Genomic DNA, 17,375 nt, shown 5'->3' with positions numbered 1-17,375 from the left:
GAGCTAAAACATAAAAAGGAAGCTTACCATAAGTGGAAACTTCGACAAACAACTGGAGAGGAGTATAAGAGTATTGCTAGGGCATGCAGGGATGAAATCAGGGAGGCCAAAGCACAACTGGAGTTGCAGCTAGCAAGGGATGCAAAAGATATCAAGAAAGGTTTCTACAAGTATGTCAGCAACAAGAGGAAGGTCAGGGAAAGTGTAGGTCCTTTACTAAATGGGAGAGGCAACCTAGTGACAGATACTGCAGAAAAGACAAAAGTGCTCAACACCTTTTTCACCTGTTTTCATAGGCAAGGTCATCTCCCAGACTACTGAACCCAGCAGCACAGTTTGAGGAGGAGGTGAGCAGCCAACAATAGAAAAAGAACAGGTTATGGACTATTTGGAAAAGCTGGATGTGTACTAAACTATGGGGCCAGGTGTGATGAACACAAGGGTGCTGATGGAATTCACTGATGTGATGTGATTGCAGAGCCACTGGCTATTGTCTTTGAAAACTCATGGTGGTCTGGAAAGATCCTGGATGACTGGAAAAGGGCAAATATAGTGTCCATGTTAAGAAACAGAAGGGGATAGGATCCAGGGAACTACCGACCCGTAAGCCTCACCTCAGAGCCTGGAAAAATGGATCAGGTTCTCAAGGAATCCATTTCTAAGTACTTGAAGAAGAAGGTGATTAGGAACAGTCAGCATGGACTTATCAAGGGTAAGTCGTGCCTGACCAACCCAATTGCCTTCTTTGATGAGATGACTGGCTTTGCGTATGCGGGGAGATCAGTAGATGTGGTATTCCTTGACTTTAGCAAGACTTTTGATACAGTCTCCCACAACAGTCTTGCAAGCCAAGTTGGATCAATGGACTGTAAGGTAGATAGAAAACTGGTTGGATCATCAGGCTCAAAGGGTAGTAGTCAATGCCTCAATGTCTAGTTGGCAGCTGGTATCAAGTAGAATGTCCCAGGATTTGGTCCCAGGACCTGCTTTATTCAGTATCTTCATTAACAATATGGAAGATGGGATGAAGTGAATCCTCAGCAAGTTTGTGGATGACACTTAGCTGGGGGAGTAGTAGATACACTGGAGGATAGGGCTAGGATTCAGAGACCTGGGCAAGTTGGAGGATTTGACCAAAACAAATCTCTTGAAGTTCAGTAAGCAGAAGTGCTAAGTCCTGCACTTAGGACAGAACAATCACATGCACTGGAACAGGCTGAGGACCAACCGGCTAGGCAGAAGCTCTTCAGAAAAGGACCTGGGGGCTATTGTGGACAATAAGCTGAATACGAGCCAACAGAGTGCCATTGTTGCCAAGAAGGCTAACAGCATACTGGGCTGCATTAGTAGGAGTGTTGCCAGCAAATTGAGGGAAGTGATTATTCCTCTCTATTTGGCACTACTGAGGCCACATCTGGAGTCCTGTTTTGCTTCCCCCACTACAGAAAGGATATGGACAAATTGGAGGGAGTCCAGCAGAGGGCAATGAAAATGGTTAGAAGGCTGGGGGATATGACTTTGGAGGTGAGGCAGAGGGAACTGGGCTTATGGAGGAGAAGACTGAGAGTGGATTTAATAGCAACCTTTGACTACCTGCAGCGTGGTTCCAAAGAGGATGGAGCTAGACTGTTCTCAGTGGTGGCAGATGACAGAACAAGGAGCAATAGTCTCAAGTTGGAGCAAGGGAAGTTTATGTTAGATATTAGGAAGAACTTTCTCACTAGGCAGGTAGTAAAACACTGGAGCAGGATACCTAGAGAGGTGGTGGAATTTCTATCCTTAGAGGTTTTTAAGACCCAGCTGGACAAAGCCTTGGATGGGATGATCTAATTGGGGATGGTCCAGCTTTGAGCAGGGAGCTGGACTAGATCAGAGGCTCTCAATCTTTTGCACCTTAGGTCCCATGAACCAATTTGTCAAAAAACCCGGGTCCCACCAGGATAAAAACAAAATCCCATTGTTCAAGCTATCTGTTGATTCTATTTGAAGTGCAAACAACTTTGATTTTTTCAATCGGGCAATGAGTTGAAGTCCCACCAACATGACCTTCGAGGTTGAGAAACAATGGACAAGATGAACTCCTAAGGCCCCTTCAAATAGTAATTTTCTATGATTCTATGAATATCCCTTTGACTATTTTTTGGCTAGGTTGTGTTTGGGGTTTTTTTTAGTTTTATATACACTAGCACAATGGAGCTCATCCGTCTTCCCTCCCAGGCTGGATGGGCAATGCCTGATCTGAGCACAGGCTGGATGCAGGGCCCAGGGCAGGCCAGGTGGGCACCATTCCTCTGTGCCCTGCATGAACGCTGCGTGCCCCCGGAGGCTGGGGGGGCACAGAGACTGCCCGCAGGCAACGGGGCGGTGTTGGCCGTGGGGGCAAGCAGGGAGCTCCTGCAGGTGTCGGTAGCGGGGAAGGGGGGTGGTGAGCGCCGACTGGCAGTTGCCGACCACCCACAGACGCCGCCAGCGACAGCCAACAGCGATCAGGGACTGTGCACAGACAGTGTCGGCGGCAAGGGAGCGGGGGGGGGGATAACGGTGACTGCCCGCAGCGCTTTTTGCAGGGGGTGCACCGCCAAGCTCAGGGGGTGCATGTGCTAGGTGTTGCCAGCGGTGCCCGGGGTTCAGGCCAGTCCCTTAGAGGAAAGCTAGCCTCTCGAGGAAGGGGGCACGGCCGCTCCCAGCCCACCTCTCAAGGAACGGGGGCATGGCCAGGTCTCCCCCCGCGCAGGGGCCGGTCCAGACCCGTGCGGTGCGGCCAAGGCAGCTGGTGCCCCCCGGCTGCTCCGAGGAGCGGGAGCGGAGCGGCTGCTCCAGGGGCGGGAGCCCGGCGGGCGGAGGGGGGGCGCCCGCGCAGGCCCCGCCCGCGCCCCGGTGCGCAGCGCTGCAGCCCGGTCGCACCCGGCCCCGCGGGCGGACATGGCTGCGCTGCCGGCGCCGCGGTCCCGCCGCCCGGTGCTGCTGCTGCTGCTCTGCCTGCTGGGGGCCGGCGGCGGCTGCCGGGCCGAGCCCGAGCCCGAGCCCGAGCCGCAGCCCTCCGCCGAGTCCCGGCTGCAGCAGCCCACCGTGCTCCTGGCCCTGCTGGCCCGCAACGCCGCGCACGCGCTGCCCGCCTTCCTCGGCTGCCTGGAGCGCCTCGACTACCCCAAGAGCCGCGTCGCCGTCTGGTGAGTGGGGGTCGGGCCGGGCCGGGCCGGGCCGGGCCGGGGGGGCCCTCGCCCGGCCGGGGTCCCCTCCCATGGCAAACGCAGCCCACGTGAGAGCCGGGAGACCGGCCGCCGCGCGGGCTCGGCTGCCGCCAGCGTGAGCAGCTGCACCGCAGCCGGGCGGCGCGCTCACGCAGCCCTGGGAAGCCGGGCGGGAAGCGGCCCCCGACACCTTGGCCCGCCCTCTCCTCGGGGGCGCCCACAGCAGATGGAGCTGCTGGACGGGGTCGTGTGAAAGGCAGGTGCTGAGAGACGCCAGGATGTCTGCCGGTCATCTCGGCTGAAGAGATGAGAGGCGCGCAGGGTACTAAGCACCCTTCCTCAGGTCGCTGAGAAAAACACGGAGGCAGCTAGAGCAGAGGGAAGGGCACTTGGTGTCCCCAAGCTTGTCTCTGTCCCTCCTAACTACGCAGTTGGGCCAATAAGAGAGCCCACCTGCAAAAATCCTTGCTTCCAGTTTTTTTCTCCTTGGAGCACCAGGGGCCATGGTAGCATCCTGGCGCTGCCACGACATGCAATTAAGAGCTGTGGCTCTTCAACAGCCCAGGAATAATGTGTGTGCGGGGCAGTGAGGAGAGAGCCCAGGCTGCAGTCCGGGTAGCCCACGGATGTATCTGAAAGGAGAAAACGTTCTCTTCCGCTCGCCAGAGTGATTAATCCCTGACGGGAGTGACAAAAACTAGTGGATGGGATCTGTAGCACTAAGTACTTTTACATGGCAAGAATTTGAAAAAGTGCCGGTTTAGGGTGTAATCCCTCTAGTGACTACAGGGGGGCTCTGGATTCACAACTCAGCTGCTGCAGCAAGACGGGTGTAGACCCTGTTGATGCCAACGGACAGTTCATGAAATTACTTGTATGAGTTTGGGTAAATGTTGCCACATAGTGCTTATTTTCCTTCAGATGCTCTGCAGGGCTTTATAGAAAATTCGTGGCTGAAGAAGGGATGAATTTTAATTGCCACACAACCTTATTTAGAAAAAGATGATCTCAGTTTTGTGGTTTATAATGTTAGTGTATGTGTTGCGTTTCTGAACGCACAATGGCTTTTAGGTGTACAAGGTGCTGTTAGTGAATGAATGATGAATGCATGTTTTAAGCATTTGTGTGTTGAGAAACGTTTTGCTGACACACAACTCAGCTTGTTTGAGAGAATTATTTAAGAACGTGCATGGTTTGCTAAGGAGGTACCCAGTCCTTTTACAGGAGTGGAAGTTTTGCTGTTGAATAAAGTAGAGTAAATTAGAGTAAAAGCTTGCAACTTTTATTAGATGTTTATTAGATTAAGTGTTACTAGGCTTTGGACCTTTCCTAAGATTCAGCTGTATAACATTCACAGCGTAAGTACAAGCCTGATCACAAAGCAGACTAGATTCTGGAATGGTTTGTTTTGTAGGCAGCCTATTTTCATGCCTCACTATTCTGATAGTAAAGCCATTTTCCTGATATCCAGTCTAAACCTACTTTGTAGCAACTTCAAGCCATTGGTCTGTGTCCTGTTCTCTGCAGCAAGAGAGAAAGAAAAGGTGTTTTCCCTCTTCTGTATAGCCCTTCAGATGTTTGAAGAATGACTGCTATTGTGTCCCCTCTTAATTGCCTTTTCTTCAAGCTAAACATGTCTGCTTCCTTTAGTCTCTCCTCATGCCAGGTCCTACCGACTTGAATTCATTCAGAACCATCTGACTGTTTCCTTTGTTATTTTATCCCTCAGATTGTCCCCTTCCTTATCCAGATAATCCTTATTGGGTATCTGGTCACAGCTTCTCTTTTCTGTGAAGACTGAGTCAAAGTAGATGTGGAGTAGCTCTATCTTTGCATGTTCTTCATAGAGTTTGTCCTGGCTATTTAACAGTAGATCCACAGTTTTCTTGGTCTTTCATTTTTGGCCAGCATACTCACAGCGTATTCTTCTTGTTGTCTTCAACTTCCCTCATCAGGTGCAGCTCACTTTTTACCTTTGCTATCCCGATTTTGTCCCTGCAAGTCATTGCTGTTTCCTGATATGCTTCCTTGGTGATCTGCCCATCTTCCTTTTGCTTGTATGCTTTCCTCTTGCATTTGAAGCACCCTAAAAGCTCCTCATACAGCCAGTTGGTCCCTTACCATTCTTGTGCTTCCATCATGTTGGAGTAGTTTCTTTTTTGGTTTCCAATACTCTGCCACTTAGAAGCTTCCAGCCCTCTCATCTTTATCTTTCAGTCTGTCTTTCTATAGCACCATATTGCCTATCTTTCACCTTTTGCCATCACCCAAATACATTCCAATCCGTTACCTTCCTCCTGCACCAGGGAACAGGTGCATGTATTTTTGACATACAAGGTGACACTACCACTTTTTTCTTCCAACCCTGCCCATCTGAAACAGTACAGACTGAGATGTTGCCGTTCCAGTCCCACCAGGGCTCTGTGTTACCAATCAGATTCTAGTTCTTCTAGCTCATCCTGCTTGTTTCCCATCCCTCTTGCATTGGATTTTTTTTTTTTATTCCCACTTAATTGTTTCCCTTTTGCATCACTTGGTGCTGTCCTGTGGCTCTCTGGTGCTTTCCCAGAGTTCAGCTGCTTTTTCTAGTCCTTTCCCATCTGGATTGTGTGCTCTTCTGCTGAAGGTTTTTGTTGACCATCCCCCATGGAACCTAGTTTAAAGTTCTTCTTACAGTAATAGGTTGGTATGACAATGCCCAAAAATGCTCTTTCCAGTTCTGGTTAGATGGATCCCTGTCTCCTGATAACAGCCCTCTTCTCCAAACACCCACCCATTGCTGAAGAAACCGAAGTTTTCACATCAAGAGCACCATTTCAGTCATGCATTTCCTTCCATGAGTGATGGTCCCTGCCTGGGCCCTTGTCTTCCACTGAGAGGATTGATGAGAACAACACTTGCGCTCCAAGCTCTTTAATCCTCTTGCCAAGAGCCTCAGACTCCTCTGATCTGCTCAGTGGAGCGCACCACTGATGGTAGAGAATTTTCTATTTGCTAATTACACTTAATTTAGAACTCTGTCAACTTCAAAGGTGTTCTAGCAAGGAGCAATCCCTGGGATTGCAGTTGTAGCTACTGCTGGTTTAATGACAGGAAGGAGGATACAAAGGCCCTCCCCATAAACCTTATCCACATTGAAAAACTGACCAAAGTTTGGCCCTAAAAATTCATAACTTTGTGGCAGAAGCTTCCAAAAATCCGGGAGATGAACTGCTTCCAATGCCCAGCCATACCAGGGTACCTGAAGAAAACGATTCAGTTGAATCCTGGTTGTATCATGCTGAACAATATTGTGGCCATTCCCTTGTAATGGCTGCTTTTCCTTGTTTTCTCAACCAGCGTCAAGTTAAATCTTTTAATATAGTTTTTGACTGTGTGCAGTTGATATCTTTATTGGCATGTTCAGCAGTATTAGGACTGTGCCAGTTTCAATATCCTGTTAATCCAGGAGGAGCTTGAGAGAGTTAGAAAATGTGGGTGTAATAGAAGGAATCTTCCTTTAGAATTATTATGGGTCTTTGCTAAAAGTCAGCTGCAGAAGGGAACCTTTTGTTTGTGACTCTTACTTCTCATTTATGCCATGTAAGATGTCGTAAAAGCTTTGTTTTGGTGGCTCTTTTTTTTGCATGCTTGTTTTGCACATTAGGAATACTAGGTCCTGACTCTCTTTCTCGCTGGAGGAACTTGGCAAGAATGTCAGAGAATTTGGCTGGCGACATTGCAAGAGGCTGAAAAATGAGTTGCAGCTCTCTCAGGTCAATTTGACATTGAAGTTACAATCTTACTCGTCTCACCTAAACTGATACGAAGGCATTTAGTGAGGCTGAACTAGAAACAATGGGCTTGCTTCTGATCTTGGCAGTCTTTCATTAGTGCTATTTCATTTCTTCTGTCTGAGAGGGGGATCATGCCATCTCTCTCTCAGGTCCATTTCACTGAATGTAAATAATTTTTGTTTGCAAATTATTGTCAGTTTGAACTTGGCTGATAGAATACAAAGTTGTGTCCAGCAGAACCTCAATTACAGACTCAGGCACGTGGTATTTGGGTTGTTAATACAGGATTAGTTCTACTTTCCTTTTTAAGTTATTTTTCAGGAGCCTCGCTACACCTGCTCATGGTTTATCTAGTTCTCATATGAATAGTGAAACATCCAAGGGGACTGGATACATCTGTTGAATAGACCTACAGTGAAGCAGTAGAAAAATGCCCATAATTTTGTACTCAAAAATTTCTTGTTTCTGAGTTGTGAACCAGGTCTTATTGTCATCCATGGAGTTCCCTTGCCTACGACTCTGAGACTAAACCATTGCATACTGAGCTCAATGAGAGTCAGTGGATCAGATGTGATGCACCTAAAAGCTTATTCTGTAGTACAGAGACTTAAATTTTGTAAAATGAATTTTTCCATGCCTACTTTTTAAGTAATAGAATATACAATAGATGAGAGACATTATTTGAACAAGGCTTGAGGTAAATCCTAAGAGACTGGAGGAAACTTGTTACTGATGGACTGTGGAACAAGAAGCATTAAGAATGGCTTAAGTTTAAAGGGGTAATGATGTAGTTACATTTTATTAGATGGGAGGGGTTTTCAGTCCTGACATCCTGAGAACTACACCACACAGTAGCAGCTTATAGCTGGTGAATGCCAATGGAGTCATGACAACTTGTGGCCTGTTCTTTTTTCATTGCAAACATCATTTTCAAATAGGAAGGAATGTACATGTGGGGAATTCAGTTAGTGAAGCAAGATTCATTTTAAACTTCCATGCTAAATATTAATCACTGAAGAAAGTTGGAGTTCACACTGTGCTGTGTTTGGGCTTGTATTTCCCATGCGATTGCTCGATATGTCTTTATATATGACCAGTGCATTAGATTATTACCTTTTATATATCTATATCTCAAACTTATTTTTCACTCAGCTTGAATGATGAGACTAGACTTGTCAGTTTCTCTCTTATGTTCTTAGAACCTATTTTCTTCTATTAGTTTGACATAATAATGGATGGGTTGACTGCTATTCATATGGCCAGGAACCCAGCATTATTTTAGGACCCTCTTCTCTCATGTATCTGGATAATAGAGAAAAGTCAGATCTGACCTACATACATGGGTTCTAAAAGGTGTAAAAGCAAGTGTGGCAGTCCCCAAGGACAGCAACATTTCCCACTCTTTTCCCCACCATGGCACATCCCCTCCTATTTTCCCTCTGTCACCTGCCTGCTGCTTCTGCTACTTCTACTGACCCAGGGGTGAGGCACTCTACAGCCTTCCTGCTGTGGTTCAGCCAAAGACGCAACAGTGGCTGGCTTGGTCCCCAGGGTGTTCCCTGTCACCTTGGGAGCAGTCATGGGGAAAGGCTGCCATTGTTGCTGCTGTCTCTGGCTGAATCTGGCTTCACCTGCAGCCCAGCTGGAGTAGGGCAGAAGTGGCTCTGGAGCCTCCCCTTCAACCTTCCCTCCCCTGCCCTCGGGGCAGACAGGGACAGTGGAGACAGCCACAGCAGTGGCTGAGGAAGGGGGAAAATGGAGGGGAGGTGACAGGTCACTAAACACAGTATCAACCCCCTTCCCCCCTCTTCCTTACAAAATTCTGGATTTATCCATGATCTCCATTCATATAAAACAAAAAACAAGAAAAACCAGGGCACTGCCCCTGTCTGAGATACACTGGCCATATGTATCCCCTTTTGAAATCCTATGGCTGACTCAGGGGTTGGACAGTTCAAAGTATAACCTAAGGTAAATCTACCCACAGACTGGGTTACCAGTGTTGCGTTCTGGGTCCATATTTAATTCTTTTGGGTTTTGTGACAGGTGGAGCACATGACAAGCAGATTTCACACAGGACTGTCAAAACAGGGTACTATTTACTTAAATAACATGAAAATATACTGTTCTAAACAGAGTAATAAACTGTAGCAAGACCATGCCCCAGGGGTGGTACTCTAGTGACCATATGACTCCTGCTGCCACAAGCTCCTTGGGGTACCTTCCTCTTTTCATCGCCTGCCATTCCTTGATGTAACTGTTATAATATTAAGGGAGGCTGCCCCAGGGTCCCAGAGCCCTATTTCACTTCAGCCAACTGGTATGTCCCGTAACCAACTGACCGCAGTCCTGCTCCTTGGGCACAGAGTTGTGACCATCCTGGCCCTATCAGTGCCTCAGGGGACCCGTTGCCTTATGGGCTATATTTGTGTCCTCCGCCTTCCCCTTTAGCTGTGCCTATGCCTTGCAGACGTTACCCAATGTTGATCTGGAGGGCGTCATTTGGCGCCACATCTGGTTTTTGGCCCTCAGGCCTTGAACCCTTGTTTGGGTCTCAGCCTTCCTTGCCTTAGCTCCATTATTCTGACTGCCCTTCAGCTCATGTTTACTGCCCCAGACTTTGGCTTCTGGGCCCTACCCTTGTCTCTCACTCATGTGCTCTGGGTCCCTGGCCCTGCCCTGGTGTCTTGTGCCTCAGACCAGCCCTTAGCCCTCTGGGTCTCTGACCCCAGGCTAGGCTGCCTATCTCAGAGTGCCCCAACAGGCAGCCCTCCATGGCCTCCACACCTTCCCCATAGCCACAACCTGGGCCTCTAGCATTAAGCTTAAAAGCAACAAAAACATAAGCATGCTGCTTTACTAAGTACAAGTCTCCCTACACTGGTTCTGTTCCCCACAGGCATCATACCTCCCTTGGAGTCCTCTCATCCCAGCTCTCTTGGGTGTCTATCTCCTGCAACCCTTCTCTCCCAGAAGCTCCTCTCCCTACAGGAGGCAGGGCAACATTGCCTTCTTGGCCTCAGAAACTGGGCTTATTTGTGCTGAAGCCCCACCCCTTCCTGTCATGTGGCATCCCAGCCACACACAGGGGCTTCCACTTGGGTTTGATAGCCAGCTTGTTCTTCTCTGCTGCAGTATCCCGCTGTTTTCCCCTGCTCAGGTGACAGGGGCCTTGGCCTCTGTTACATAAAACCACTCTGATTTTTTTCTTGCCTCTCTCTGCCACTCTGAAACACTTTTGGGCTTAACTTGGGGTTCCCTTGGGTCCCCAAGATCCTTATTCTGCAGCTTACAACCTGTCTTCTCTGAACTAGATCAGCTTGCTTCCTTTTACTTTGGCTGACTCCACAGTTAAAGTGTCCCCTGCTACAAAACTATGTTCTTTACAGCTGTTTGAGCTTCCCTGGTGTCTTTGTGAGTCTTCCCCTACTTATCCTGTTATTTGGCTCTAAAATTCAGGATCAACATGCTGGTGTCTTTGTTCTGTGTTTAAGAATTTTCCCCTTCCCAAACCCACGCTCCCTGTAGAGAATTTGGAGCCAAGGGGTCCACCTCAGCTTCAGCTAACCCACAGTGCCTCCATCTGAATAGGCAGTTGTGTTCTAACAATCTAAAGCCAATGGCACTTTATCGTGCATCAGCAGATGCATGACGAATAGGTCCAAGGAGGTAATACTTCTCCTCTATCGGGCGCTGGTCAGACCGCAGTTGGAGTACTGTGTGCAATTCTGGGCGCCACACTTCAAGAAGGACGCAGATAACCTGGAGAGGGTCCAGAGAAGGGCCACTCGTATGGTCAAGGGCCTGCAGACCAAGCCCTACGAGGAGAGACTAGAGAAACTGGACCTTTTCAGCCTCCGCAAGAGAAGGTTGAGAGGCGACCTTGTGGCTGCCTTTAAGTTCATCACGGGGGCACAGAAGGGAATTGGTGAGTATTTATTCACCAAGGCGCCCCCGGGGGTTAGAAGAAATAATGGCGACAAGCTAGCAGAGAGCAGATTTAGATTGGACATCAGGAAGAACTTCTTCACAGTTCGAGTGGCCAAGGTCTGGAACGGGCTCCCAAGGGAGGTGGTGCTCTCCCCTACCCTGGGGGTCTTCAAGAGGAGGTTGGATGAGCATCTAGCTGGGGTCATCTAGACCCAGCACTCTTTTTCCTGCTTATGCAGGGGGTCGGACTCGATGATCTATTGAGGTCCCTTCCGACCCTAACCTCTATGAATCTATGAATCTGTCATCAGTCCTGATCTGGGAGGGTGATGGCATAGCCCTTATCAGCGAATGGAGGATTCCCCATACACTGAGGCCTTTTATGATTCAACAATTAGATAACATCAACCAGAATTGATGGGTGGTTCAAAGACATTCCCTACCTCTTAACTCCAGCATATATGTGTAAAAACACTGTGCTCCAGACATTTATTTACCACACATAACACCCTTACTTTTCTAAGACAGAAGTATATAGGTGCAAGACTTCCATGTGAAATGTGTCAGCCCTTCCCAGATTAATAAACATACTATCTTTAATAATACTTTCTGTCTCCTGGAAGACCATTGCATTTCTATCATAATTTGATGTTTGTTCATGTCTGGTCCACTTATGGTTTGTCTTATATGTATATGGTACATGTGCACACTTATTTATATTTAAAACTATGAGGTTAAAAGGCGCTTTTCTCTTTATACCTGTACCAACAACCACTGTAAAATATCGACCACAGAATAACATTTCTAGCCTGGTAATACCAAGTAACTGTATACTTTTACTGTTTTTACTTGTTTTGTAATTGGTGGTATCCACAGGCTGATTTTGCTAGCGTGGCTCATAATTCAGTGTTAAATGTCATTAACAGATCGAAGCTAAACGATACTTTCGCTTAAGCTCCATGCAGATTCATTATACCCAATTTCATATGCCTGTATGTACATAATTGAAAACAGAAGTTGGCCCATCATATGCTTCTGCATGTGGTAATGGAATATAACATATCTTTAAGCTGTTATTTGAATAAAGTCAGTTGAGTGGTACATAATAATCTAGTATGACATAACTTTAGGGACAGTTTTAGAATTAATGAGCCCTGACAGGACTCCCTAAGTTTCTTTGTGCTGCAGATCTCAATTCAGGATATCAGCATCTTTGTTAAGAACTCTAAAATCCCTTATGATTTATCTCAGGGGTGTAGGTTGTAGCCATGTTGGTCTAAGGACATAGGCAGACAAGGTTCTTTGGGTGAATCTGATATCTTTTATTAGACCGACTTAAAACTTTAAGTTGGTCTAATAAAAGATATCAGATTCACCCAAAGAACCTTGTCTGCCTGTGATTTATCTCAGTGTTTACAATGTGTATACAAAGATAAGACTAACACAATTATGAATAGATAAGCAAGATAGCAACAAAAATAACAATTTTACAAATAACTGTGATTCCAGTGGAAGAAAGGGTCAGCTCCATTGACTTCATTAACACTTTTCTAAGGTGTACCAACTGACGATTTAATAGTCTGGGATGTGTGATAATTTATGCATGCTGTATGTTGGCCTTTTTGTTGGAATGTTTATTATGTGAATTTTAAGTTAGCTCAATAGTGTTGTCTGGAGCAACAAGTAGAAAGAAGAATGACTCTGAGCTAATACTTGAGATTTGTTAACCAACAACACTGAGCTTTTCACTTGGATTTTTTGCCTTCTCTGCACCATACTAACAAAACTGGCTTTGATTATAGGGCCAGTGACCAGGAACACATAGGATCCATGGTAGATTTAAAAAGGGGCCCTCTCTTAAAGAGGCTTCTGTGGCTTCAGAAACTAGCTGAGGTTACTGTCACCATCACCATTTAAAGAAGACAGACATGTACCTGGGCTGTCATTTTAAAATTGTTTTATTTATACGTTGTTTTTGCTGATAAAGTAAACAATGCTGTTTGTTTTAAGAAGGCTGATTGCTGTAAGCTTCTTGTCAAACTCCTGAAGGGGAAAAACTGGTGTCTAAGTTAGGTTGTACATGCTGGGTATGAATGGTTGTTTCATGGAATACTGTACACCAAGGCCCCTCCGAGGCCTACCCTTGCTACACATTACATATATTACAGAATTAACTGTCTAATCATGCAAGGCATTTAGACTGGCCGCAAGTACAAAGTAATTATCACACCATAAAAATGAGCATCCAGCAATAAAGAGAGCCAACTAGCTGCAAATTAGTGCTTGAAAATGTATAACAACTCTAGCTGGTTCCTATCCAAGTTCTTAATTTGAACATGTGGCAGGGCCTTCAAGTGTAAGACAACTGTGGAGAGAGAAAGGTGCAAATCCAGTGGTGGGAAGGATTGCACTGGAAAGACAGAAAAGAGGTTAGTAGGGCACTTAATCCTGTAACCATGACAGACTGAACAGAAAACCATAAACCCACCAGGGCATATTTAATGTTTCTTTATTTACTGCAGCACTTGGTTATTTATCTGAACAAAACGGGCTGGCTTCATGTGGCCCTGGAGAGATTTTTTTATAAATAGATTGCTATTCACATATTGCACAAACAAAAGCATTTGGAGCTGTCTATAGTTACCCATCTGTTATGTTTTTCAGTGGTATGGGACTTTCTGAAAAACTGATGTGGTGCATAGAGAATACTAAGCAGAACACAGGGTGCTGGGCTGACTTTACTTGGAATTTCCTTCCTCTGGGATGATGTCTCAGATGCAATATTAGTTCAACTTCTTTGCATTTAATTTCCTTGGTTTTAGTGGAAGCATGCTTGCATTGATGTTTTTGCCCTCAACTTCAAGGGGAATTAAGGCTAAATGTGGCCCATACTCATCAAAATTTCAGGCTAAGTAAAGTGAAAAGAGAGGTTGTTTAGAATGTCTGTGTTGTTTCTCCAGCCCACCCTACAGATGGGCTCTTGTCTTCCAGTTCATTTCAAGTCTCATATCTTCTGTGAAAGAGTTCTGGTCTGTCTAACAGGCACCTGACTTCAACAATGAGTTATAATCAGGGATCCTGGTTTCCTTTGATTAAAAATTGCAAATTCTCTGATTGATTTAAAAACTCAAAATCCGTGATAAAAATTAAAGGCCCCCCACAGCCCTCCCAGTGTTCCTGGTGCCCCGCACTCCTCCCCACAGTCTTAACAGCCCTCCTGATGCCCCTTGCAACAGCCCCCCAGACCTGCAGACACAGACACTGACACCCACCCCAACAGGTAAGTGTGTGTGTGGGGAAGGGGCGGGGCAGGGCGGGGGAAAAGGAAAGTGCTGGGAGGATAGATCAAGAAGGGGGGGAGTGTGCCCCTGTGCCCAATCCCAGGAGCAGGGCCGGGGGGTGAGGGCAGGGGTGCCACTCTGTGGGCCACACACATGCCAGCCGGCCTGACAGGAGGTTCGCACGTGAAGGCTGCCATCGCAACTCTGCCACTGCACCCTGCGCTACTATCCCATAGTCACCTGCATGGCTTTGTGGGCAAATGGAACAGGGTGCAGCAGCAGCAGTGCAGTAGCAACCACCGTGTGTGAGCCACATATGTGCCACCCGGCCGGGGGGTGAAATGGGGGACTTGTATGCAGCGGCATGCCCTGCAACCAACTGCATGGCTCCGCAGCAGCATGGGGTGGAGGCAGTTGCATGCAGGGTGGGTAGGCTTTGCAGGCAAGCACTGCTACCGTGGAGCCATGGCCTTTGCCCCTGGATCCTAGAGGTAAGTGGGGCTTGGGTGCTGTGGCACAGGGCTGGGGAAGATGGTTGGGGGCTGAGGGAGCAGGGGGTGCTGCTGGCTCCAGGCGGCACATCACAGCTGGGAGCAGGGCCAGGGGGTGAGGATAGGGGTGCCCTTCTGCAGGGGGGCTTTGCGGGAAAGCGATGCGGGGAGCAGTGTGATGGTGCCTGTCATGTGTGGGCCACACACATGTTGCACAGCGGAGGAGGAGAAGGAGGCTGGTATGTGTCGGGACCCAGGGCAGCCGGCCAGCAGCTCTCCCTGACTCCCACCCGGGTAGTTAAGCGTTCGTCAGGCAGGTACTTGTGACGCATGGAGTAGAATTAATTAGGCGGACGCTTATCGGTTGCAAAGCAAGATTGTTTACTCACGTCAAGGTGGTGTAAGACGGAGGTCAGAGATACTTAGTTATAGCTTAGAGATCGTCGTTCAGTCGTTCTGCAGATATATATATATACGGGCCGGCGGTCGGCTTATCGGGCATGCGAGGCAAGGGTACGCCAGGGAGGTTGCGGCGGGAAGACGCTGACAACTGATCAAATTGTCAGATTTACTCCAAGGTGTGGGCAGAGTTGTCTTCGACTTTGCGAAAAATGTAAGCGGGTTTTGTTTGTATGATAGCCAATTGTTTTTCGCCACATCATAAATCTAATTAGGATCGCCAATTATCTAGCGGTCTTTGCTAGGGTGTTATTTTCACAGGGTTACTCCTTGTTTTCTTTGACCAATTATAATGATTTATATAAAGCAAAGAAGGCAAAAGTTTTTATCTCTGTTAGTGGCACAGCAATAAATTTCTTTTTGACATGCACAGAAAAAAGCGGTTACTATCATTATTGTTAACCCTTAGTTAACCTAGTGCAGAAAAAACTGTTTTAAATGGTTATTACTTGTTTGTGACATGGGCACTACTTAATTTGGTTGTGACAGTATGCAGCCAGAGCACAGCTCTGTGGCCGACGCTGCAGCCACGGCAAGGGATGGGGGCGCAGAGCGGGGCTTTGGGCTTGCATGTGGTGGCTGCTGCCACTTACCTGGAGGCCCATGATGGCAGTGACGGCTGCTGCCTACAAAACCTCCTGCTGCCGCCGGTGAGCCACGCCTGGAGCTGTGCAGCTGGCTGCCGGGCGGCAGCATGGTGGTGGCTGGGTGGCATGCAGCCATCCCCACCACCACCCTGCGCTGCTGCCGCTGGCCGCATAGCTCCAAGCACAGTTCTGCAGTGGCAGCAGGAGGTTTTATAGGCAGCGGCAGTCACTGCTGGCACGGGCGGCCACACAGGTAAGCGGCAGTGGCTTCCCGTGCCAGTGGTGACTGCTGCTGCCTATAAAACCTCCTGCTGCCACTGCAGAGCTGTGCTCAGAGCTGTGCGGCCAATGGCAGCGGCACAGCGCAGGGTGGTGGTGGTGGCTGTGTGCCACCCAGCCACCACCACGCTGCCACTGCTGGCCAGCAGCCAGCTGCACAGCTCCAGGCATGGCTCCGCGGCGGCAGCGGGAGATTTCGTAGGCAGCAGCCGTCATGGCCATCATGGGCCTCCAGGTAAGTGGCAGTGGCCGCTGAGTACAAGCCCAAGCCCCCGCCCCCCCGTTGCACCCCCATCCCTTGACGTGGCTGCAGAGTCGGCCGTGGAGCTGTGTTCCAGCTGCATGCCAGCCTCCCTCTCCACCTCCTCTGGGCAGCTGGCCGGGCGGCACCCTGTATCACTTGCCCGCCAAGCCCCCCTCCTGCAGAGGGGCACCCCTGCCCTCACCCCCTGGCCCTGCTCCCAGCTGCGATGTGCCGCCTGGGGCCGGTAGCACCCCCTGCTCCCTCAGCCCCCAACCATCTTCCCCAGCCCTGCCCCACAGCCCCACTTACCTGCGTGCTCCAGGGGCGAAGGGCAAGTCTGAGCCTGAGCCCAGCGTTGGCTGCCTCAGAGGCTCAGGCCCCGCCCTCCCCCCTCCCGCCAAGGCTGGGGGTTTCCTGCCCTTTTTGCAATTGGCTCTTGCAAGCTGAAGCTGTGCCAGCCTGCAAGAGCTCTTTGCAAAAGCAGAGAATCCGCAGATTTGTCTGCTAAAAGACAAAGTCTGTGTTTTCTCCCGTTTAAAAACAGGGAAGCTGTGGCTTTCTCCGTTTTTCTGTGGGAAACGGAAAACCCGGATCCCTGGTTATAATGCTGTATGCAATTTTGCCTTCCAACTTACAGCTCTTTCTAACTGTAAGGCTTTTGTGCCTTGATTACTTCTCCCTTTCCAGTAACAGGGTCTCAGCTGCTGGCTTGCAATCTGTCAGTTGTCAACAACACTTAGAGTTTGTCTGAAACTTGCTTACGTTCCCTCTCTCCCCACCCCCCAACTTGGGTTTTTACTGTACCTTCCTTCCATTTTCATGTCTTTGTGACAAACTATTTAGCAGAATTTCCAGATTCATTGGAATCTGACAGGCTGCATCATGAGCACTTCTGCTATGACCTTGAACTTGCCAGCTCTGGGCTAGCAGCTGTGTGTCTTAGTGCCCGTGCCACCCCAGTTCCCTGTTACTTTAACCCATCCTTTGACATAAGCAGAGTCCAGAGTCAACAATCAAATGATGCCACCTTTGAAGTACAAAAGGCTCAAGAGAAAGGCAAAGAATTTTGGAGTAAATCTAAAGAGAATGAACTGTGATTAGCCTGATTACTAATATAGATTTGCTTTTGTTATCTGG

At 48.3% G+C, this 17,375-nt stretch overlaps 1 protein-coding gene across 1 annotated transcript in view; it reads left to right on the top strand.

Annotated features, from left to right (window-relative positions):
• Positions 1-2,828: 2,828 nt before the first annotated feature.
• Positions 2,829-17,375, top strand: part of COLGALT2 (collagen beta(1-O)galactosyltransferase 2) — a 116,350-nt gene continuing 101,803 nt past the window's right edge. The window contains exon 1 of the mRNA XM_006260628.4: positions 2,829-3,170. Coding sequence (XP_006260690.3) covers positions 2,923-3,170 — 248 coding nt within the window. The 5' untranslated portion in view covers positions 2,829-2,922. The remainder of the gene's footprint in view (positions 3,171-17,375) is intronic.

The sequence above is a fragment of the Alligator mississippiensis genome, chromosome 5, assembly GCF_030867095.1.
Source record: "Alligator mississippiensis isolate rAllMis1 chromosome 5, rAllMis1, whole genome shotgun sequence".
In the NCBI taxonomy this organism is placed as follows: domain Eukaryota; kingdom Metazoa; phylum Chordata; order Crocodylia; family Alligatoridae; genus Alligator; species Alligator mississippiensis.
This window is presented reverse-complemented; position numbering and strand designations above follow the sequence as displayed.